Source organism: Pithys albifrons, chromosome 27 (assembly GCF_047495875.1).
Source record: "Pithys albifrons albifrons isolate INPA30051 chromosome 27, PitAlb_v1, whole genome shotgun sequence".
NCBI lineage: Eukaryota > Metazoa > Chordata > Aves > Passeriformes > Thamnophilidae > Pithys > Pithys albifrons.
Window position 1 is genome coordinate 1,605,643 of NC_092484.1, and position 20,465 is coordinate 1,626,107.

Sequence of the window (20,465 nt, forward strand, 5' to 3'; positions counted from 1 at the left end):
TATTTAAACCCTTTTAATTTGAGAATTTTAAAGTAATGGCGACTACCGCCAGAGCGACCCTCGCCTTTCCTCTCCTAGTCACGATGTGTTGTTGGGTTCTTTACTGTAAGTCTTAGTTTTACCAGGAAATTTTTTGGCCTTCTCGCGGCCGATGCGCCTCGCGCGGAGCATGTCGGGACCGCTCTTAATTTGCATATGGGGCGGGGCGCGGCCGGCTCGTGTCCTCCAACGTCCCGTCGTGCCGCTGGGCGCGCTCGCGCGCATGCGCGGAGTCGCGGTTGCCGGCGGGGGGGAAGATGGCGGCGGAGCGCTGAGGGACGGGACGGGAGAGGCAGGACCGAACGGAACTGAACCGAACCTCCCGCCGCACCGAGGGACCCTCATGGCCCCGGGGCCGGCCCAGCAGCCGCCTCCCCGCTGCGCCTGCTTGGGCCGCCACAGCGCCCGAGCCGCGCTGAGCGCCCAGGCCTGACTCGCCGGGCCTGACCCGTCGTCGCCCCGAGGCGTGTGCGCCGGGCCGGGGAGAGGGGACGGGGGCAGCGGTTCCAGCTCGCCCCGCCGAGGAGCAGCGTCCGCTCCGGGCTCGGCCCCGCCGTCAGGATGTCCGAGAACCAGCCGAACGCCAACAACCACCACCCGGCCAACAACACCGGGGCCGCCGGCGGCAACAACCGGGGCGTCCGCAACCCCAACCTCAACCAGAACCCCCTGATCAACGTGCGCGACCGCCTCTTCCACGCGCTGTTCTTCAAGATGGCAGTGACCTACGCGCGCCTCTTTCCACCCTCCTTTCGCCGCGTCTTCGAGTTCTTCGTCCTCCTCAAGGTGAGGGGCGGCTCCTCCTGCCCCGGCGCAGCCGGGCTGAGGGCAGGAATTTCCTTAGAAAGTTGTGGCTCTGCTGGAGGTCCCAGCCTGTGTTTGGGCCGCACACAGCAAGCTGTCCGCAGAGCTCCCGTGGGCCCCTCCTACGTGGGAGACAGGAGTAGTTTATCGATCCCGGTGGTCCCTGCACTCCCGAGCTCTGGTTCCAGATCTGTAAATCTGAAGGAAATCCCCGAGCCAGCTCGCTGGGCAGCCAGGCTGGCGCGGGGCAGGTCCAGGGATGTGGGCTGAAGGTATTTCACTTTCTGTTTCCAAGGAATCACGCTTTTTGGATACGTGGCACACATGGCATACTGGGTTCTTGGAGTTTTGCTGGAGTCTTATCTTTTCTGAAAGCAGTTAAAGTACAGCCCTGTTCTAACCCTGCTTTTTCAGCAGTGCCAGGGCAGTGTCACAGCTCTGTGCCCTGGGTGAACCCTCCTGCCTGCTCTGGGTGATGGGGCCCTCCAGAGGGGCCTGTCAGTGTCCAGGGGTGAACTGCCCATAGGTTAAATCCTTCTCTGTGAATTCTAGGATGGGAAATTTGATTAAGAGGAAGGGGAGAGCATCTTGCTAGGCCACAGCAGCACCCTTCTGCTCTGGGTTTTCACCATTCAGCACGAAAACATTTACCACAACTTGTCTCATACTGCACAGATACATTTTCTACCCTCACAAGAAATGTTATGGGTTTTCACATTCCTGTTCCCTGTCCCACTGGTCCAGCTGGATCCCAGCAGACAAACTGTGATGGGAATGGTGCTAAAGATGCAGCAGTTGGGCAGAGCAGCTGGGAGCCATTCATGCTGCTTCTGCCTCTGATCCCAGGTCTCCTGGGGAAGAAAAAGGATTCCCAGGGCTCTGTGGAGTGCTCTGCCCATGGGGTCAGGGGTCAGGAGCCTCCAGCCTGCTCTGGGCTCTGCTCTGGCCACTTGGCAGAAGGGTCTGTGGTCCCATCCAGAGCTCCTGCAACCAAGGAGGTGGCTCTGCTTTACCTTCCCTCACATGCCCCTGTGCAGTTCCTCTGCAGAGGGATGTTTACCAGCTTGTTTGTTCAGCACAATTAGGTCAGGACAGCTGGGTTGATGAGGAGGGAGCAGCTCGGGGTGGGTGGGAAGGGAAGTCTGAGCTCAGCGGTACCGCTTGCTGTGCCAGCCATGCTTGGAGCTCTGAACTTTGGACGTTGTGCAGAGTTGCTGTCTGTGCTCCAGGGAACCAGTTTTATTAGTCCACTCTGCTTTGCTGTGGTTTGTTCTGGGGTTGAGGGAGGGCAGAAAGCTGTTTGACCTCCCTGGGGCAGGGCCTGTTCCTCGCAGCGACAGGTCTGCTATGGGTTTGGGTCATCCTGCCCTCAGAGGGGTTGGGTTTGGGAGAGGTTTGCTTTATTCTACCTTTGTAAAGCTGGGCAGTCTTCTCTGGGCTTCACCAGGAAACTCTTTGTGCTGAGGAGAGAAGGGTTGGAAGCCATTGATGCATTTCCATTTCTTTTAGTGTGCCTTGTAGCCTCATTCCACATTGGTGCTGTGTGTGGTTGATTTTGGGGATGGTTGCAGGACCTGTGCTTCCAGCAGGACACATGAGCTGCACGGGGGGTCAAGGGCTCATGAACAGGAGCAGATGGTTCCTGCTGCCTTTGGTGTGTTCCTTGCTGAAGCTGCTGTGGTCTGGCCCCTGTGTTGTTGATGCAGCGAAGCACTGAAGCTCTTGTCCACTTGCCAGTCCACTTGTCAAAATTATTCTGGTGTTGTATGGGCCAAGAGGAGCTGGTGATAACTGGGGAGGCTGCACCCAGGCTGAGGGTGGCTGGGCTGATGGTCTCTGCCTTATCTCCTGCCCTGCAGGCTCTCTTTGTGCTCTTCATCCTGGCCTACATCCACATTGCCTTCTCCCGCTCGCCCATCAACTGCCTGGAGCACGTGCGGGACAAGTGGCCCCGCGACGGCATCTTGCGGGTGGAAATCCAGCGCAACTCCAGCCGAGCCCCCATCTTCCTGCAGTTCTGTGGGGTTGAGAAGTTCCCAGGAATGGTGGTTGAATCCACAGCTGAGGAAGAGGAGGAGGAAGAGGAAGAAATGACTGTGGACATGTTTGAAAACAGCTCTATCAAGGTCAGGACATGCTCCCTGTGTGCAGCAGAGAGGGGAGCTTGGGTGTTGGGTTGGGGAGGAGTGGTTGGTTGTAAATGAAGTCCCTGTGTGATCCCTCAGTCTCCTGGAAACACAGTGGGTTCCTTGGCTGCTCCTGAATCCCAGTGTTGGCTTCTGATGGTTTAATACAGAATGTAAAGCCTGAGAAAGTGGTGGTGGAGGCCTCTGTGGTGACAGAGGGACCATGTCAGGTGGGAGGTGAAGAGGCTGCTGATGTGACTTTCCCTGCCTTGATTTTCCAACAGTTTGAGCTGGATATCGAGCCCAAGGTGTTCCTCAAGCCATCCCGGGTGAGCAGCACTGAGCTGCCCCACAACGACAGCCAGGAGTTCTCGTTTAGTGACACAGCCACTAAAGGTATGCAGCCTCTGCGGGAGACTGTGTCCGAGTTTGAGATGCTAGCCCGAGCAGGTAATCACACCTTCACTGCTACCTCTGCTTCTCCTTCCTCCCCCCTTCATCCTCCCCGCTCATCCCATCCTGGCTCCTCGGGGCACCTGCACAGTGACCTTCAATGTCTTCCCAATGTGTTCACTGGGGCTTAATTCTGTCAGTACTAACAGCAGACCCACAGCAAGCTCTGCCTGGAGGCTGGAGGGCATTGAGGGGAGGCTGGGCTAGAAAATTTGCCAGACCAAGAGTCTTCAGATGAACCACAGGCAAACAAGGGCTCTTGGTCTGGCAGTACATTTCTGTGGGGTTGGTGTCAGGTGTCTCAGGTGAGCCTGAACACCCCTGATCTGAGCCATTCGCTGTCACCTGGATCTGCAGGGATGCCCTGACAGTGACACTCCTCCTCACATGAACAGGGTTTGGGCCATGTTCTGAGTTGTGAGCCAACAGCAGCACTTGGAGCAGCCAATTTGCCACAATTAATTAATCCTGAAAGCCACTGAGTGGGTTTCAGTGGATTGCGATACTGCCCTGCCATTCCATGTGGGTGTTGCCCGGCCTTATCCCGCCCTGTTCCTGCCTGACCTAAGCTGCTCAAACCTCATAAACTCCAAAGGGGGATTTAGTGGCTTTGTATTATTTAAAATGGAATTCCAGTGTTGAAAACTTCCATTTCTCATGGCTAAGGGAGGAAATCTGCTAAGGAATATTTATGTTAAAATAGAGATGTGGAATTGAATTGTTTGCCTTTTTCCACAAATTCTGCAAAAATTTTGCCTTTTTCACCCCCACTGTTGTCCCTGGAAAGGCTGGAATTCTTTGCTATGCAGACACACTGAGGCTGTGCCTTGGAGGAGGCGGAGACCTGTTCCTTGGTCTTGCAGTGGATTTGCTTGATGCTGATCCAGAGCTCGTTAGTCCTGAATTAAAGATCATTAAGACTGGTGTTTTTGGTGCAGGACCTTTATTGCTGGTGCTTGGGTTCTGAGGAGAGTCACATTGTGCTGTGGTGCTGGTGGGGTGACCCTTGGTTTGCCAAATGCCTGGTTGGAAATGATCCAGAAAAGGGGAGGGAGAGGATCAAGCTGTTTCCCAGATTAGTTAAAACATTCGTCTCTTCAAATTGGTCCCAAATTCCTGGTTTTATTGTTTTTTCCAGGTTTCTTGAGCATTAAGTGCATCAAATTTGACGTTTAGTCAGAATATTTTACCATGGGAAAATATTTTCTGATACAGAGGAAGTAATTATTTGTTAGTATTTAAATGCTTGACTTCCTTTTGAGCTTAAAGCTGTTTATAATGGAAACAAAAGACAAAACCAACAGCCCAGCCCATGTTTGCTGCCCGAGAAGGGGATCAGGGGCGGTATCTCTGTCAGTGCTGTGTCAAGTGTGTCTCTGTTAAGTTCTTGTGTCCCTTTAACTGTCGCTGTGGTGCCAGGAGCTGCCTGACAGCTGTCTCCTCCCTCCTGGAGATACACCCTGACAGTCTGAAAGAGCAGGGATTAAATTGCTTGGCTCCAGCTTAGCAGGAGGTTTTGTCCTTTCAGAGATGATGTAGCAAAAAGCATCTGTTTGGAACCTTTCTTGGGAAAAGAAAATATAAACCAAGGGAACTTCAAGCACCACCAGTTTTGGGAAAGCTGTAATTGCTCCTGCCTTCTGTTCTGACATGTGTAATTGCAGCAGTGACCTCAGTCCCCTGGGAAGTGCAGGGCTTTTGCCTCTGAAGCGTTTACTTGGTGCTCAGCAGGTGTAAAGTGGATTTTCCTGCTGTTTCCCAAACAACATGGGAAGCAGAAATTGAAGAGAGCAAGAACGAGTGGTTCTGGGCTTGCCAGGCACAGAGTTGGCAGGTTCTGGGCAGACCTTGAAACTGCTGCCCTGAAACTTTCCCAGAAGTCTCACATTAAGGAGTAATGTCAAGGGAATGGCCTGCAATTCAGAAGAGTTTGTATTGATTTATGTTTAACTGGGGTGAGGGGAGCCTGGAGCTCGTGTTTGCAACTGATTCCCTCTTAAAGAATGCGGAGGGAGGGAGGGAGGGAGGGAGGGAGGGAGGGAGGGAGGGAGGGGGAACAAACCTGGAGGGGCTGTTTCTTCGTGGTGGTTGTTTGCAGACCCAGGTGCTGAGTCTCCCTGTCTCCCTCCCATCTCTCTCCCAGTGTGGCCGCAGGAGGAGTACATTGTGGAGTACTCACTGGAATATGGTTTCCTGCGCCTGTCCCAGAGCACACGGCAGCGCCTCAGCATCCCAGTCATGGTGGTGACCCTGGGTGAGTGGGGAGGCAGCCTGGGCAGGGGCAGGGGGCTGCAGGGGTAGGTACCCTCTGTGCAGAGACCTTGACACTGTCTCTGGGAACTCTTTATGAAGCTGGTGGTGCTCACTTTCCACATGGGAATGTTGCTGTGTGCAGCCCATCTCCCTTTAGTAGGTCACAGCTTTCCAGGAGGAGCAGTCTGAAATGATGGAGCCTGGTTCAGTGAGCCCACATGTAATGCCCAGCACAGTTTTCTCATGGAGGAGGGAAGAGCCTCTCCCTGGCTGAACACACTGAAGCTCTGGGCTCAGTGGGGGCAGCAGCAGTACAGGGTGAGAGCAGCTGAGGACAGACTCACAGATGTGTCATGCTCTCAACATGCTTCTGTGCCTCTGGAAGCACCAGCAGATAATTTCCTTGGAACAGTGTTCTCTTCTCCTGGCATTTGCTCCATTAAAACCTGTCCAAGTCAGAAATACAGTCTCAGACCTTCTTGTGCCTATGAACTCCTGTAACTGTTAGTGCAGTGATCAGACTGAACCTCATTACTTCCTCGCAGTCAAGCTGAAGCACAACTGGATGGGGGTTTAAGCAATTTTCCTGTGCAGTAATGGGCAGTCAGGGTGAGCCCAAGAGACTGGCCAAGCTTAGAGGGCAAATGCACTTGGTGTCTATGCCAGCTCAGACAGTCCTTAAGGCCCAGCTGCCATTAGCACTTTGACAGCGTGGCTGGATCTGTGGGGAGTCACATCTTCCCTCCCAGACCTGTCCAGTTCAGCTTTACTGCCCCAGGCCCACGAGCTGGCACACGTGTCCCTTGGGGTGACGAGATGTGTGCTCACCTCACGCCTCTATGGCTCCAGGTGTGAACAGTCTGAACGGGTTTTTGTGTTCTCCCTAGACCCCACCAGGGATCAGTGCTTTGGGGACAGGTTCAGCCGCCTGCTGCTGGATGAGTTCCTGGGCTATGATGACATCCTGATGTCGAGTGTCAAAGCTTTAGCTGAAAATGAGGAAAACAAAGGTAAGGTGTGGAGGAGTGATAGCAGCTGCACAGAGCAGTGGGTGTCTGTTCTGTAGATGCCTGAATATCATCTTCTGACTATTGATTAATCTGTAATGCAGGGAGCAGCTCCTTGTGTTACTGTCAAGGACAAAATGAGAGAGGCAAGGAGGGGAGAGATGTCTGGAAACCTGATTTCCTCCTGCCTCACTGCCCAGCATGACAATGAGTGCTGCCCTGAGGATTTGCTCCAGCTGCTGTTTCTTTAGCAGGCACTGGAGGTTGGTTCTCACCCTGTGGGTTAATCACACCAAGCTTGTGTTTGTGCTTTTTCTTCAGGTTTCCTTCGCAATGTGGTGTCTGGGGAGCACTATCGCTTTGTCAGCATGTGGATGGCCAGGACGTCCTACCTGGCAGCCTTTGTCATCATGGTCATCTTCGTAAGTCACCAGGACCTGGGCAGTGCCTGGAGTCAGTCGGGGCTGGGCTGGTGTGGTTGGTGTAACAACATAGACCTGAGCTCTCGCCTGCTTTTAAGGTGTAGTTCGTGGAGGATCACACCCTACTCTGGGGCTTTTTGCCTTTGATTTTTTTTTTCTTGAAAAGTTCTCAAAGTCCACTAGTGAAACAAACAGAAATGGAGGAGATGAACTAGAATGCAGTGTTGGTTTTGTTCTCAAAAGGGACCTGCTGTTAATTTCTAAGCGTCCTTAAAGCACTGGGGCTGTCAGCACGTGGTGCAGACTTTTGTCCCCTGAGACTTTTAAGAGCAGGCCAGACTGATTTACCAGGAGTGTTCAAGATAAACCAGGTGATGATATGTGAGGTGAGGTGATCTCAGATACACATCAGACAAGATCCTAAGCAATGACTATACTGTGTTTGTAGTCTTAAGTGGCTGTGGGTGACTCCCCTTGTGTCTGGCTGTCCCACCCACTGAGGCAGCTTTGTGCACAATCACACTGTGGGCAGTGAGGAGAAACTGAGTGCAGAGGTGCTGGGAGCTGCAGGAGGAGTGGGATGGAGGATGGGAGAATCCCTGCTCCCAGCTCTGTGGGTTGGTTTGGCCCCTGCTCAAATATTCAGGATCGGTCCCTTTACAAACAAATCCTTTACTGTCTGTTCCCCTGCAGCAGCACAGAGATTAATTGCTGTTTGTGGAGCCCTAATTACTCTTTGGCAAATTGCTCTGCACACCCCCAGCTAACGAATGTGGGATGTGCAAGCCCAGGCTCGCCCAGGCCTCTGCCGCAGTGCGATTCTTAGTGACTCTCTGCAGCCACAGGGCTCTAACCTGCCTCCTCTTCTCTTTCCTGTTTCAGACTCTGTCTGTCTCGATGCTGTTGCGCTACTCACACCATCAGATCTTTGTCTTCATTGGTAAGGACCAGCTGAGGGATTTGGGTTGTGCTGGGCACTGTGCCTGCTCCAGCACAGTGTGTTGTAGAGCTGCAGCAGGTTTAGGTTGGAACGACCTTGACGATCATCTCGTTCCAGTCTTGCCTTTTGTTGTTTAGAAGGGTCCTACTTGTAGCTGCACAGGGAATACATCCCCCTGCACCCTGTCACTATGCTTGCCAGAGCCCTTCTGTCTGCTGATAAGTACTGGGGACAGAGGACTTGGGACAGTGGAATTGGCTGCACTGAGTGGGCAGTACTAAGGGGTGGAGGGTTCCTTGCCCCCACGTTTTCTCTGCCACAGTGTTTTCCCTCTTGCAGTTGACCTGTTACAGATGCTGGAGATGAACATGACCATTGCGTTCCCTGCAGCTCCGCTCCTCACTGTTATCCTGGCTCTGGTTGGTAAGGACTTGCTTCACTGCTTCTGTCTGCAGCACATCCCTCTGGGATCTGTGGGAAGTCTTAATTCCCTGTTCCGAGCTGGCCGCGGCAGGTGGTTAGCGCAGGCTGCTCGTCATAAGGCAGAAGGCTCTGGAATTTGATGGCACAGTGAACTCCATTGTCCTTCTGGGTTCCCTGGAAAAGCAGCAGTTTATTGGTTAATCCCAGAATATGAAACTTTGTCCCTGGAGTTTGTTGCAGACTTGCACTTTGTGGCCGCATTGCATTTATACAATTTGAATTTAAAAAGCAACAAAACCCCCTGAAATCTGCTCAGGGGGAGGCAGCTGATTCCTGCCATGCAAGGGCTGCAGTCAGCAGTGGAACACACTTGGCCTTGGCTGCTACTGTAGCCAGAGCCCTGTCACCTGCTCCTGGCTCAGAGGACCCCTTCCCATGCCCTGCCATGTGCTGATGTCCCCTCTCTCCCCAGGCATGGAGGCCATAATGTCCGAGTTCTTCAATGACACCACGACTGCATTCTACATCATCCTCATTGTGTGGCTGGCAGACCAGTACGACGCAATCTGCTGCCAAACCAACACCAGCAAGAGGCACTGGCTCAGGTAAGGGCTTGCTGTGGCTGCATTCCCTCTGCCTGCACTTCTCCAGCTGCTCCAGGGCCTTCCCAGCCCCACCAGGCACATCACCCTGTGCTCCTGAGGGTGTCTCTGTGGCTTCTTGGGAGCTGTCCCACATGGCACAGGATCCAAAGTGCAATTGTTCCACGTTGGGTTTGGGCCTGGATCTTGGAATCACCTTGATCTTTTTCTGCCCCTTGTTTTGCTCCATTCATAGACAGGCAACTCTAATAACCTTCTAATGAATCTGCACTGCCCCAGATGAAGTGCCCAGGCTCAGACTGAGGTTGGGAGTAGAAGGGAGCTCACATTTTTCCTGATCATTCTTGCCTTCCTGTCCAGGTTCTTCTACCTGTACCACTTTGCCTTCTATGCCTACCACTACCGCTTCAATGGGCAGTACAGCAGCCTGGCACTCGTCACCTCCTGGCTGTTCATCCAGGTGAGTCCCTGCATGGCTCCTGCACCTGGGGGAGTTTGTCAAACATCCTTTCAAGCTGGGTTGGTGTAGGGATTCATATTTCTGCAAGAGATGACACTAAGCTAGATTTGGAAATGGAACAGCAAGAGGAAGCTGTGGAACAGGGGGACCTTTGAGTAACTGGCTCCAGTCCAGCTGTGGCCATGATGATAAACTGATGCCATGCAGGTTCTGGGAAGGATTTCTGTCCTGTCCTTCTGGAATAAATCCCTGGTGAGGGTCAGCCTTGCAGATCAGCTGCTCAGGTCTCTGCAGTGAGGATACTGGCAGGACCAGCTCCAAGGTGATATCGCCAATATCCTGGATCAGTTAAACCTGTTGAGTGTCTCCAGCTGTTGACCTGCTGCAGGATGGAAACAGGGAATGGAACATGGCCTGGAGGAATGCCATTATTTTTCTTTTCCCAGCTCTTAAAAGGGAAGAGGGATTGTACTCTTGCCTGTCTTCAGAGAGAAACTATAAAGCAGCTTGCAGTAGTCAAAAGTCCAAACTTTCTGTGAACCTTCAGCTGTCAGAGCAGCTGGATTTTCCAGGAGAGGTGCAGTTTTCTTGGGATGTGGTAGCTTGTGGCCCAGGCCCAGGGCTGACTCCTTTCCCTTTCCTCCTCCAGCACTCAATGATTTACTTCTTCCACCACTACGAGCTGCCGGCCATCCTGCAGCAGATCCGGATCCAGGAGATGCTGCTGCAGAACCAGCAGGTTGGGCAGGGCACCCAGACCACGCTGCAGGACAACCTTAACAACAACACCACAGCTGCCCCTGTCGAGACAGGGGGTCGCCGAGCACCCCTGGCCACCGGGCCCCCCGGGGAGGGCAGTGGCTCTGCTGCCCTGACCCCTGGCGAGGCCTCCAGCGTCATCGCCGCCGCTGCCGCCTCCGTGGGCAGCGACCTGAACTGGGTGGCTGAGACAGCCGCTATCGTGACAGAGGCCTCATTCCTGTCTGACTTGAGCACAACCCTCCTGGAGCCCACCATGGTGCATGAAGCTGTGGCCAACGGAACCCCTCAGGAGGCGGCTGCGACCTCTGGTTTGGTTGCCCGCATCAGGGTCAGCAGCGACCACCCGGAGACAGCCGTGGGCTCCATCACCATTGAGGTCACCTCAACGTCCATGGTGGCTGCAGCAGATGCTCACCCTGCCACAGGGGCTGCACCCCTCGTCCCGCTGCAGGACGGAGGGGCCTCTGTTCCCAGCCACCCCCTTCCCAAGCAGACTGAGGCTCTTGAGGGCTCAGACAGCCGAGCAAAACCCGGTGGCAAGAACTGCATGGGCAGCAGCAGCGTGGCAGAGCCCCCGCCGGCCTTGGCTGGGGACAGTGACCAGGACAGAGGTTTGGAGGACTGGGGGGAGAGAAGCCCCTGCCCAGCACCAGCAGAGAGAACACCCAGCTCGGAGTCAGGCTCCAGGAGCCTGTCTTGAGCCTCGTTCCTATCGCTCTGGACTGCTGGGAAAGGCATTTGGATTTCGTTTGTTACTATTTCTCACTTCACCATCATCCTTAACCCATGGATCCCTCTGAGCGGAGCCAGAGCAGCTGGGACAGAGCAGGGCTGTGGTGACCTCCCTTCCCTGGGAAAGGCATGGGGGGCTGTGGGAAGGATAAGGGGTTTGGTCCCCTGGCTCACACAGCTCCTCTGAGGCCACAGGTGAGCCAGCCACCTGCTCCTGTCCCATGTCAGCTTGTGCCCCAGCTTTTCCATGCCCCCCAAGCCCTTAGCTTCACCCCTGCAGCCGTGTTTGCAGTCCAGGTGCTGATCCTCCTTGGAAGCTGACCTGGGACAGGCCACAGCACGTGGCAGCTCTGTAGTTAGAGTAGGAGCTGATAAAACAGGCAGTGTGTCTAGCCCCTTTGGGAGAGCCACAGAGAGGAGAATCCTGGTCACCTTTCTTGCTCCTGAGCGGAGGAGGAGCTGAGACCTTCACCAGGTGTGAGGTCTGCGCACGGCTGGGCAACAACCAAAGCAGAAGCTGCAATTCAGTCCCATTTTTCCTGTCCTTGAACTTCCCTCGGTGGGTGGATTGAGGTGTGGAAGTTGCCATGTCCCCGTGGGAGCTGCCATCTCAGGAGCCATGAGTGATGCCTGGAGGGAGCTGTGCTGCAGTGTGGGTGTCTGTGGAGAGATACAGGATGAGGGCAACAGCTCTGGCCTGCACAGCTCTGCTCTGGGGGAGGCAGCTGCTTTCCAGTGCCTTGTCCTTCCTGTGGAATGTTTCTGCATTTAGAATCAGCCCCATCCCAGATGAGAGAGCAGCTTCTCGCCTCTGGACTGTTGCATGAGCTGTTTTAGCAAAGAACCAAAACACTAAAGCCAAGACATTTCAGCCGATTTTCCCATTTCCCTGGCAGTGGAGGTGAGGCTGGCAGGGCCCAACCCCTCTGCCATGGAGCTGAGCTGTGGGGGCTGCACCAGAACCTCTGGGAAGGGGTTGGACCCAGCCGGGATGTGCTGGAAGGAGGGTTTGTGAAGGGCGGAGGAAAATGAGGCAGGATGAGACTCTGGGAGAACCATGGTGGGAGCAGGAGGTGACATGTGGGCACTTGGCTCTTGGGGACAGCTGGGTCCCTATACAGGTGTCCCCAAGTTCAGCGTTGTTCCCCTATGGCAAAGCAGCATCTTCAGTCTCCCTCGGAGGGCTCAGTGCATTTCAGTGTTTCCCTGTCAGCACAGGGGGATTCAGAGCCCCCAACTTCACCCCTCTGCCTCTGCCACCCAGCCCCAACTTTGTTTTTCCCTTTTGCCTGGAGCAGCCCTCCTGCTGCTCTGGGGCTGGGGGAACCCTTCTGTGACCAGCTGGTCCAATCCTGCTGCTGCCAGCACTCCTGGGAAGGGCCTTGTGGCCAACTGGCCTCAGCCTCACCTCTGGAGCACTGGGAATGACTGTGGGCTTTTCAGAGGAGTGGGTGGGTGGGAGGGAAAAGGGGGGACACCAAACCAAAAGATTTGATGAATGAAAAGTAGAGTTCATTCTATTTAATTAATGTACAAAATGTGTTTGTATATAATAATAAATATTATCTCTAACAGCTCCTGCAGCTCTGCCCCATGTCCTGCACCATGTCCTGGGCTCCCACTGGAATGTGGTGTTTTGGGGTCCTGGGGGAAGGGGATGCAGCGAGGTGAGTGCTTGATCCCAGGGGAGCCCCCTGCCATTCTGGGATGTCACTGTGTGGGGGTGTCACTGTCCGTGTCCCCATGCAGCACAGAGGGGTGGTGGCAGTCCAGGGGGCCAAGCACCAGCCCTGTCCCCCCAGTGCTCAGCAGTGCTGGGGAAGGCCTGCAGGGCTCTGAGTCCTTCCACAGCCACCTGCTGTGGAATGGGGAGTTATTCCATGTCCTCGGGAGCGAGGGGAGCACTGAGCCTGTCTTGCTCCCTGTGTGGCATCTCCATCCCTCACCTTCTGCCTGATGGAGACTCCTGTTCTGCCTTGCGGTGGCTCTGGGATCAGCCCAACTTGGCTGTCCTGGAGCTGCGTCTCCAGAGGGAGATTTGAGTCCTGGCCTGTCCTGCTCTCAGATCCATGTGGGACCCTTCTGTTCCTCCTCCTAATTGCTGCTGTCCTGTGGCGAGGCTGAGCTGGGGCTGTGGAGGAGGGAGGGGAAGGGTTACCCCTGGACCAGACTTGGCTGCATTCAGGATGCAGCTGGAAGACGAAAAGCAGACTTCATCTTCCTTTGTCATCTTTATTTACATGGTATAAAAACACTGGGGCTGTGGGGCTGAGCTTTGTCTGGGCACTGCAGGGGCCTCTCATCCCACCTCAACCCCCCAGAAAAGAATCCTCTGGTCCTTCAAACCCCCACAGCCACCAGGAAACAGGGAAGGAAGAAATGAAGGACCCCAAAGCTAAGAGCTAAGCCCCAGGACATCCCCCCACCTCCCTTTTTCCTCTATCCCTCCTCTCTAGTCCTGCTCCAAGCTGACAGAGTGGGTGCCCCGCCCACTTTTGGGGGGTTCCTGCCCCCCACCTCACCTCTCTTCCTGGGGTTCTTCAGGGGCCAGCAGGGCAGGCAGTGTCCGGCCACCCTTCGTCGTGCCCAGCACGGCCACCAGCTCGCTCTTCCTCAGCAGCGCCGTGCGCAGCTGGTCCCGCATCTCCTGGATCTTCTCCTCCAGTTCCCGAAGCTCGCTCTCACTGGCTGCCCTGTCCGGTGGCTGCGGCGCCTGCCCATTCCCGGGGTGCCACGGGGACCCCTCACCCTCAGGGGGAGCTTTGTCCAGCTGGAAGCGCACCCGCCGTGCCTCCTTCCGCAGGGCACTCCAGGGCTGTGCTGCTGCTGGTGCCGGCCTAGGCCGGGGCTCGCCCCTGTGTGTGGGGAAGGAAGAAGGGCTGAGCTGGGATCTGGCAGCTGCAGGGTCCCTCAGCAGCCCCCTGGTATGGTGGGTTTTCCTCAGGGAGGAGGAGGAGAAGGAGAGTAAGGCAAGCTCTCGACCCTGGCTGTGTACCTCTGCTCCAAATTCAGCTGCTGGCTCTTCCGCTCCTCCATGCCCATGTTCAGAGCCCGATGGATTTTCTGTGGGCAACAAGGGAAGAGTGAGATGTGGGGTGATGTTTTGGGGTTAACTGAGGGGGTGATGGTCCAGGGGTTGGAGGAAGGCAGAGGTGATGCAAGTTAAAAGCGAGCAGCCACATGGGGCCAGGGGTCTTTGGGCCACTTGGTGAGCCCCTTCCCACTGGCCCCACCTGGCTTGTGTGCAGCCAGTAGTTGAACTTCTTCTTGCGCCGGATGCGGGGCAGGACGAGGCGGTAGAAGACGTGCTCGCCCAGCGAGGTGAGCAGCGATCCACTCAGCCCAATGCACAGCAGCACGAACAACCCCGAGAAGTGGTAGATGCCCATCTGCAGGGTCTGTGGGGAGCAGGGTGTGTGGGCTGGGCGGGGGGGGGGTGTCAGAACCCAGAGCCCCCCCAGCCAAGGGCTGGCCGCCGCACCTCAGTGACAGCGAAGACGCGCTTCCCACAGGGCACCATCTTGTACCATTTGTCGTGCAAGAGGTCGATGAACCCCGAGGATTTGTAGCGGCTGATGAACTCAGACACGTTGGAGGTCAGTGGTGAGTTCTGTGGGAGGCCGATGCCGTAACCTGGCCCCAGGGAGGGGGAAGAGACCAGCAGTGCTAGGACGGCGGTACAGCTCCCAGTGCCCCCCACGAAGGGGGCACCTTCCCACCCTGTGTGGTCATGGCAGGGCACAACTCCAGCCAGAGCACACGTGTGTACACACATGCACACGCACACGCACACACACAGGACCACCCTCCCCACCACAGCCCCCCAACCTTCGATGGCAAAGGGTTTGCCCACGGTGAGCAGTTTGCAGTCAGAGTCGATGGAGACCTCATAGTCCAGCAGCGACTTGTCCATGATGAAGGCATTGAGTTTGGGGGGCTCCGTCCTGCAGCACCACAGGGGGAAGCTCAGGCAGGGACTGCCCCCGCCTTTCCCAGAGTCCTCCCCCCGACCTATTGCCCCTCCCAGGGGCGGAAGGGCTTGTGTGTGCGTGGGGGGGGGGGGTAACACAGGCTGTAGGAAGGGGGGCAAAAGCTGCCCTGGGAGCGGTAAACAGTGGGAGTGACCCCGCCGTGCCCTCCCTGCTCCTCACTTGAGCATGGTAACGCCGTCGGGGGTGGTGGGGGCGTTGTAGCGCCGCATGTACTCGTGCATCTCAGGGAAGCTCTTCTTGATGTACTCCTCGGCACTGCTTTCCCACACGGTGCCGAAGCGGAAGCCACGCGAGGGGTGATGCAGCTGGAAGGAGGCACCAGAGCATCAGCACCCCTGACCCGGGGACATGTTCCCACTCTCTGGGGGTGTATCCCAAGCTCTGAGCTCCAGGTAGGGGGATCTGAGCAGGCTGTGGAGGTGCACCAGCTTTTGGTGGGATGTCTTGCAAAGAGCCCTCCCAGGATCAGCCTCAGCACAAACCCAGCCCGCTCCCCCCTGTCCTGGAGCTGAGGCCAGGATTAAATGCAAGGGTAGGGAGATCACAAAGCTGTATGGGGGTCTCAAAGACACCCCACCCCAATCTTGGAAGGGGTCATGCTGCAGAACTGGGGCTGGAGAGGCCTTTCACATTCATCCTAGCAGGGAAGGTGCAGAAGGAAGCACATGACTCCCCTCGCCCCTTTCCCAGGACCTCAGTCCTCTCTTAGCCCATCCAAAGCACCCAAACACTTGCCCACCTTCGGGTCATGGATGCCTGAGAGCTCCTCGAAGGTTTTGTCCCCCACCATGACGGCTGCCAGGTTGGCAGTGTAGCTGGAGAGCACCAGGAGGCAGAAGATGGCCCAGAGGTTCATGAGGAAGCGGCCAGTGCAGCACTTGGGTGTCTTGCTGGAGACAGTGCGCCCAAAGAGGATGGCATAGCACAGGTTGAGGGCTGAGGAGTAGGAGAAGATCTTCATGCGGTTGCGGCCGTGGGGGGTCATGCCATAGGGGCTCTTCCACTCGTAGAGGGTGAGGAAAAGTGCTGTCATGTGCAGAGCCACAAAGATGCCCACCCACATGGTCCAGTGCAGGGGCCACATGAAGGCCCCGATGGGTGACGCTGTGTCCTTGGTCCTCACCAGGATGCCCAGGCTGGTGGAGAAGAAGGGGCTGGTGAAGTCGATGACTTTGCTCCGTGCCGAGTTGATGCTGAAGGAGGTGACGGCCATGTGGGCTGTGCCACTGAGCAGATCCCCCACCAGTCCTGTCCAGCGCCCGTTCTTCCAGGCCCCGTATTTCCCATCGCCCACAATGTAGAGCTCAAAGTCAAAGGCCATGTCCTCAGCCAGCTTCTCCAGGAGGTCAATGCAGTACCCATAGCAGCACTTCTTGTACGCCCGTGGCACGGAGCCATTGCCAGAGCTGAGCTCCTCAAAAAGGGTGTCCAGCACAGCCGAGTCGTTGGTGCCAGGGTCCAGGCAGAGCTGTCCAGCTGGGCAGTTCCCATCCTCATCCACCTCCCTGGTGAAGACAAAGGGGTGCTCCACCAGCGTCACCACCCGCAGCCGTGCGCGGGTCCCCCCGGCCGCCTCGCCAGGGCTCTTGCGCTGCCGCTGGCTCTGCCACATGCCCTCCTCCAGCTCCAGCTTGCCGTGGCTCCAGGTGCCCACTGTCACCCAGGTGGGGTCCCCCCACGAGTCCCGACGCAGACTCCAGACATGGAACTGCTGCTCTGGCCGCACCAGCGCCATGTTCTCCACACGCACCAGCCCCGTCTGACCATGGAAGGATGTGTTGGCCAGGAACCTGTCCAAGGGAGGGTGTCACAGCCCCAGCGTCCCAGGTCAGCTGGGATCAAGGGGTGGGGGTTGGGAGTTGGATGTGCCCAACTCGGACAGGGACAAGGTCAGGGAGGAGCAGCAGGATCCGGCCCCGCTGTGCTGCCCTGCAGCTCACTGTGCTGCCAGGGCCAAGTGTTATTAATATTTATAGAGCAGTGGTGCTCGGGCAGCATTAGGGAGATCTGAAGTGACATATCCCCCCCTGTGCAGCACAAACCATGTCCTGAAGGGGGCTGAGCCCCACGGTGGCCGCTGCACATGCTGGGGACAGCATCGGGCACTGCATTAAGCCCAGGGGTCACCCAGCTCTGCATTCACCCCATCCTGGGTGCACCCCAATACCAAAGAGCTGGGATGGGGGAAGGGGGCACTCCCAGTACCCCCCTCACCTGGCAAGGAAGAGCCCCGGGGACTCGCCACCCGCCAGATGCCTCTCTTTGCAGTTGCTCGTGGTCTGCAGCAGTGCAGGGTCAGGGCGGCCATGGGCGGTGAGGGCGATGGCCCGGGACACCAGTCCCACTGTGTCCTGCACGAGGAGCTCCAGCGGTGGCTGGTTGACCTCGCCAAAGGCCAGCAGCCCTGGGGGCAGCCCCTCGGTCTGCAGCTCACTGGCGCTGACTGGGGAGCCCAACATCCAGTGGAATTCCTGGGGAGACAGCCCCAGCTCCTCAGCTGCCTGGAAGATGAGCCGAGCACGGTGCAGGTCGCAGCCCAGCACCAGCACTGGGCTGGAGAGGGTCCTGACACGCTCCCTGTGCTGCTGTAGGTAGCGGGTGGCCCTGGGCTCATCCAGGTAGCCCAGGTCCAGGATGTTGCGGAGGAAGATCTGGGAGCGTTGAGCCCAGAGGCTGAGGAAACCAGTGACGTCCCAGGGGTGGCAGAGCACCAGGCTGGTCTCCTGCCAGTAACTGGCCTGCAGGATGCTCACCAGCACATCCACCAGAGTCTCCAGTGAGCTCTGCCGGTCCATGTGGAAGTGGAAGGGGTTCTGTTGACACAGAGGGATTGTCGCTGTGGCCCTGCCCGTGGGAAGAGCCTAGAGACAGGACCAGACATGGGCCTTCCCACCCTGAGGTCACCTCGTGCTCCCTGCCCACTCTCTGTCTGGGATCCACTGCCAGGACACATCCCAGAGTTCTGGAGGTGAAGCAGGGCTAGGATTGGGGCTGGGGGATGTAGGGCTTCCACAGGAACCAGGGAATTTGCCTTAGAGTGGGAGCTGGAATCGGGGTTGGGATAGAGCCAGGCAGGGGACCAGACAGGAGCTGAGATGGGAGCTGGGATAGAACCAGGATAGGGCTGGAATGGGGGCCAAGACGAGGCTGGAATAGAGCTGCGATGGGAGCCAGAGAGAACCAGGACAGGGCCCAGGCAGGAGGTGGGAACAGGGGTGAGATAGGGCCGGGTGAGAGGAAAGATGGAGGGACAACAGGACCAGGATGAAGCCCGGAGGGAGTCGAGATGCAGCAAGGATAAAAGGCTGGGATAGATTCGGAATTGGAGCTGGGATCGGAGCCGGGACTGGGATTGGAGGCAGTACTGAGCCGGTAGGAGGACCTGCGGGATAAAGCCGGTATGGAGCCGAGACGGGGATCAGGACAGGAGCACGGACGGAGCCGGAACACCAGCAAGGACGGAACCGGCGAGCAGGGACGGGAGCGGTGACGGGGAGGTGCGTCCCGGCGGCCGCGGCGCGCCCGGCCGGTGCCGGTTCCGGGGAGGATGCGGTGCAGGTGTTGCGGGTCTCACCTGCGCTCGGAAGGGCAGCGGCCCACGAGTGTCCAGGATGCTGACGAAGGGGACCTGGAGGGCGGCGGCGAGGAAGTCGAGCTGGAGCAGCTCCCGGCGAGAACGGGGCAGAGCCAGGACGGCGGCCACGCCGCGCCCCGCCAGAGCCCCGCACAGCCACCGCGCCAGCGAGCTGGGGTCCCTCGCTGCCGGGCCGCCCCCCACCACCTCCAGGCTGAGGTTGTGGGGTAGCACCGCCCCCTCGGGGTCTCCCCCGGGGCCGGTACCGGCGGCTCGGACCAGTGCGGCGCGGAGCCGGGCGCGGGCGGGCGCGGGAGGCAGCAGCGCCCCGAGGCGCACGACGGGACCGGGGCCGGGGCCGGGGTCCGGGCCGGGGCTGGGGCCAGGGGGGCCCGGGACGCGGCAGGGATGCGGGTGTCCCCCCGCCGCCCCCAGCGCCGCCGCCAACAACCAGAGCGTCCGCAGCCCCTCCATGCGCCCCGCACCGGCCCCGCCGCTCTGCGCTCCGTCAGGGGCTGCTCCGGGGTGGACCCCGGCTGCGGGCAGGAATCGGCCGGGTCCCGCCGGGCTCCCTCTTGGGCAGCGCCGAGCCCCCGCAGCCCCCGGTGCGCCGAGGGTCACTCCGGACCCGGCCCACGCAGCGCCGGACCCGCCCGCAGCCGCCCCGTCCACGCCCACGCGCGACGCGGGTCCCCTTCTCCGCACCCCGCAGAAAAGGGGGCCCCCACCCGCGCGGTGCTGCCGTCAGAGGGCTGTGACCGTGGGGACCCCCGCTCAGAGATCCTCGCTGTTCACGAGGTGGGTCCCGGCCGCCTTTGGATTACTGGGACCTTCCTTCTCCTCTTCCTCCTCCTCCTCCTTCGGCCCGGGAAAAGCCCCTCGGGGCGGTCCCTGAGCCGGGATCGGAGACATAAACTGTTCCCCCCGTCCCGATAAAGTCCCCTTCCCTCTCCAACCCTCTATCTCTCCACAATCCTAGACACAGCTTCAAAATCCGGGGGTCTCGAGGCCAGAGGGGTTCCAGGGCCGAGGGACTTGTCTTGCTGTGTGGGGAAGGGACGAAGGGCAGGAGAGGTGCAGCCTTCCTCCGCTGAACGGGGGGACACGAGGTCACCCTCCTCATCCTCACCAGGAAACCTGAAGCCTGGCCTGGCCTGGCCTGGGGGTCCGCAGCACCGGCAGCACAAACAGCAGCGACTGGGTCTGAAGCTGCACAAAATTAATAAGGAAAAACGAAGGATGGAGCCAAAAACCATCTGGCAAAAAGTATTGATCCACGGATAAATGTAATGAGTCACAGCTAATGAATTCCCCTGCGGAGCTGGACCTGTGAAGGGGGGGCAGAGTGAATCCTGCCAGGGTATGGAGGGTCAAGGGGTGCTGGTCTCCTCCAGACTGGGATTCTGACAACGGGGACCCTGGCACCTCCTTCCTGCAGGGGTAAGTGCAGCACAACACTCACTATCCAGGCAGGTGTTGGGGAGGAGGAGCAACAGGATCTTGGTATAAAACAGCCCCCAAAATGCTGGGCACAGCAGAGTGGGGGCTCTTTGGGAAGCCCCATCCTCCCTCTTGTTCTGCCCCAGTGCAGCACCCTGACAGGAACTCCACTGGAGGGACTGGGAAAGTGTGGAATAACTGGGATCTGAACTTGGTTAGGGGCTGTATCCCCAGAGATCTCAGGGGGCTCCCTGCAGCAGAGACATGCTCCCACCTCTGCCCCCACTGCAGCCCCTGGCTCAGGGCACCACTCCTTGCTGCAGCTGAAGAATGTTGATCCAAAGCATCAGGAGGAAGATGAGAGGGAGAGGAAGGGAAAGGAACGGACTTGGGTGATTAAGCTAAAAGCATTTTCTGGGGAGCTGGCAGGAGCCGG

At 57.7% G+C, this 20,465-nt stretch overlaps 2 protein-coding genes across 3 annotated transcripts; one reads left to right on the forward strand and one right to left on the reverse strand.

Moving 5' to 3' along the window:
- The first annotated feature begins 83 nt into the window (after positions 1 to 83).
- TMEM259 (transmembrane protein 259) lies at positions 84 to 12,469 on the forward strand. Of its 2 annotated transcripts, none has more exons than XM_071577803.1 (11): positions 84 to 825; positions 2,703 to 2,969; positions 3,254 to 3,365; positions 5,566 to 5,676; positions 6,563 to 6,685; positions 7,004 to 7,104; positions 7,987 to 8,044; positions 8,384 to 8,467; positions 8,940 to 9,072; positions 9,430 to 9,529; positions 10,179 to 12,469. In XM_071577803.1, the coding sequence occupies exons 1-11, from the start codon at positions 601 to 603 to the stop codon at positions 10,989 to 10,991; spliced, it is 2,127 nt and encodes a 708-aa protein (XP_071433904.1). In that variant the 5' UTR covers positions 84 to 600; the 3' UTR covers positions 10,992 to 12,469. The 2 variants fall into 2 exon arrangements, with proteins under 2 accessions (XP_071433904.1, XP_071433903.1); XM_071577802.1 differs by having other exon boundaries at positions 85 to 825; positions 3,254 to 3,419.
- Positions 12,470 to 13,077: 608 nt separating this feature from the next.
- GRIN3B (glutamate ionotropic receptor NMDA type subunit 3B) lies at positions 13,078 to 19,063 on the reverse strand. The gene is made up of 10 exons (XM_071578122.1): positions 18,590 to 19,063; positions 17,230 to 17,828; positions 15,755 to 16,805; positions 15,175 to 15,320; positions 14,852 to 14,967; positions 14,505 to 14,656; positions 14,257 to 14,421; positions 14,019 to 14,086; positions 13,546 to 13,878; positions 13,078 to 13,154 (listed from the first exon to the last, which is right to left on the reverse strand). Exons 1-10 carry the CDS (start codon positions 19,061 to 19,063, stop codon positions 13,118 to 13,120), a joined length of 3,141 nt encoding a protein of 1,046 aa, XP_071434223.1. The 3' UTR covers positions 13,078 to 13,117.
- Positions 19,064 to 20,465: the final 1,402 nt, after the last annotated feature.

What these genes read in the sequence shown, in the direction of transcription:
- TMEM259 (XM_071577802.1), top strand. Translation starts at nt 601, where the DNA reads ATGTCCGAGAACCAGCCGAACGCCAACAACCACCACCCGGCCAACAAC. An exon ending in AGTTCTTCGTCCTCCTCAAG is followed by an intron (nt 826 to 2,702) that starts GTGAGGGGCGGC and finishes CCTGCCCTGCAG; the next exon opens with GCTCTCTTTGTGCTCTTCAT. An exon ending in AGTCATGGTGGTGACCCTGG is followed by an intron (nt 5,677 to 6,562) that starts GTGAGTGGGGAG and finishes TGTTCTCCCTAG; the next exon opens with ACCCCACCAGGGATCAGTGC.
- GRIN3B (XM_071578122.1), bottom strand. Translation starts at nt 19,063, where the DNA reads ATGGAGGGGCTGCGGACGCTCTGGTTGTTGGCGGCGGCGCTGGGGGCG. An exon ending in CCGGGGCTCTTCCTTGCCAG is followed by an intron (nt 16,806 to 17,229) that starts GTGAGGGGGGTA and finishes TCCCTTGGACAG; the next exon opens with GTTCCTGGCCAACACATCCT. An exon ending in CAGCTGAATTTGGAGCAGAG is followed by an intron (nt 13,879 to 14,018) that starts GTACACAGCCAG and finishes CCCCACACACAG; the next exon opens with GGGCGAGCCCCGGCCTAGGC.